The sequence below is a fragment of the Dipodomys ordii genome, unplaced genomic scaffold (assembly GCF_000151885.1).
Source record: "Dipodomys ordii isolate 6190 unplaced genomic scaffold, Dord_2.0 Scaffold24, whole genome shotgun sequence".
Lineage (NCBI taxonomy): Eukaryota > Metazoa > Chordata > Mammalia > Rodentia > Heteromyidae > Dipodomys > Dipodomys ordii.
In genome coordinates, this window is record NW_012267240.1 from 5,195,626 (window position 1) to 5,197,463 (window position 1,838).

General features: G+C 46.1%; 1 protein-coding gene across 1 annotated transcript in view; it reads left to right on the forward strand.

Annotated features, from left to right (window-relative positions):
• The first annotated feature begins 597 nt into the window (after positions 1-597).
• LOC105984412 (uncharacterized protein C2orf78-like) overlaps positions 598-1,838 on the forward strand; it is a 31,073-nt gene continuing 29,832 nt past the window's right edge. The window contains exon 1 of the mRNA XM_013014586.1: positions 598-1,039. Coding sequence (XP_012870040.1) covers positions 598-1,039 — 442 coding nt within the window. The remainder of the gene's footprint in view (positions 1,040-1,838) is intronic.

The window sequence follows — 1,838 nt, forward strand, 5'->3', positions numbered from 1 at the left end:
CATTGCTTCAGAACCTACCTACTTTGGATAAGAAATGTTTCTGAATGCATGTAACCATAGGCAAGTGAGCTGTTGATATGGCATGTGAATCGAACAAGATTAGAGAGAACACAATACCAATGTTCTTCAGAAGAACACCAAATTACTCCAACCACTTCTCACAATGCTAACATGAATGTTGACATGACGTGATGGTTGGGATGAGAGGGTTCGTCTTCACAGGAAACTTCAAATAAACCTGTTCCTCAAATACAATGAGATTCCTTCCATCTCAAGAGTTTTAAAATCAGTCTTGCTTTTTCCAGATGATTTCTGCAATCCATATATCCTTGGAGCTGCAAACTCGTGGCAGCTCTTTCTTCCTGTGGAGAGCAATGCCACTTATATAACAACAAGTGCCTTAAACATCTCAAACTCCAGGATCCAGTCTTCACTTCAGCGTGGCCACTGCCATCACACTCAGTGACCTCTTTCCACCCACTCATGGGGAGTGCACACCTGTGCCAATATTCTACCACAACCACGTGGGCAGGGCAGGCTGCACACAGCCACATCTCCACCTCAGCTGCCTCCTATTCCAGGATTTGGGAATGGGACATGCTAGGCCACAGCACTTTGACTCTCACTCAGCAGAGCACACTGATCTCTTCATCCACTTTGAACGGCCAGTACACAACATGTGCACATACCAGAGCCATAGTGTCTCCATACCTATCACTGTCTCCCAGCCTGGTTCAGGGAACCCGGGCTCCTCCCATGGGACCTGAAGAGGATAGCCTGCCCCCTTCCTACTGGCAAGGAAGCCAGCACTGTTGCTGTCACCCACAAAAACTGGGGCCCCTGTTCTCTAAACAACTTGGTCCCTGCCTGCAGGCTCATGGCTCTGTGTCCAACATCAGGAGTAGGCCCTCTACCCCTCAATCAGACATAGGGATGGACCTGGAGGGTGTTCATCCCATCAGTGGTTTAGCACTAGTCGTCACCTTGGGAATATACTACTCAGAGTCTACTGAACCTGTCCAAGACACAAATGTTCTAGGTGAGTAAAGAGAGACAAGAAGAGTAAACTTGCAAAACCGATTCTGTAGCTGAGCAAGGATAATTACACACATAGGTTGATTGGACTCCTGAGCCACAACCACTACTTTCACTACATTCTCTCAAACTGTATACTCCATTTGAAGCAGTGAGGGCTAAAGACATGGTTCAAGGGGTGAACCACTACCTAGAAAGACAGTGTCCTGGATGCGCTGTTCACTAACAACACAAAATTGATCAATTAATTATTAAATGAAGGAATATGGAAAGATCATGGACATTTCAGCTGCATTTAAAAGAAGATATCTCTCCTTGAGAAAACACCGCACTGGAACTACTTGCTTTCATTGATCACTTTGGACAATAGCTCAATTATTTTAGGCAAGTGACATTTTCCTGTCAGGTCTTCGTCCATCCCACAAAACATGGACAGTTCCCAGGAAAGGTTAAGTGTGGCAGCTCACCAGTTCCCCAGCCTCCCTTAGCCCAGGAGACAATCAGAGGCAGCAGGGAGTCAAGTCAAGCAAGAACTCATTTATTACCACAATGCAAGCCCTTTTAAAGCAAAAGACTGCATGGGAAGGGAGAAAATGGAACCAACCAATCACTGTAAAGGTCACACCCAACCATGCCCCTAAGCTTCCAGGAGCTGTATAAGCACTGGACATAAACAAATCAGGCTCTGCCCACTCAACTTCCTCTCAGGCCAACTTTGCTGCCTGTGTGCCCCACATTTTCCTTGTTCAGACATGTGGTTAAATGCAACAAGTCTCAGGATATGTCCTTTCTGGGCATGTAAA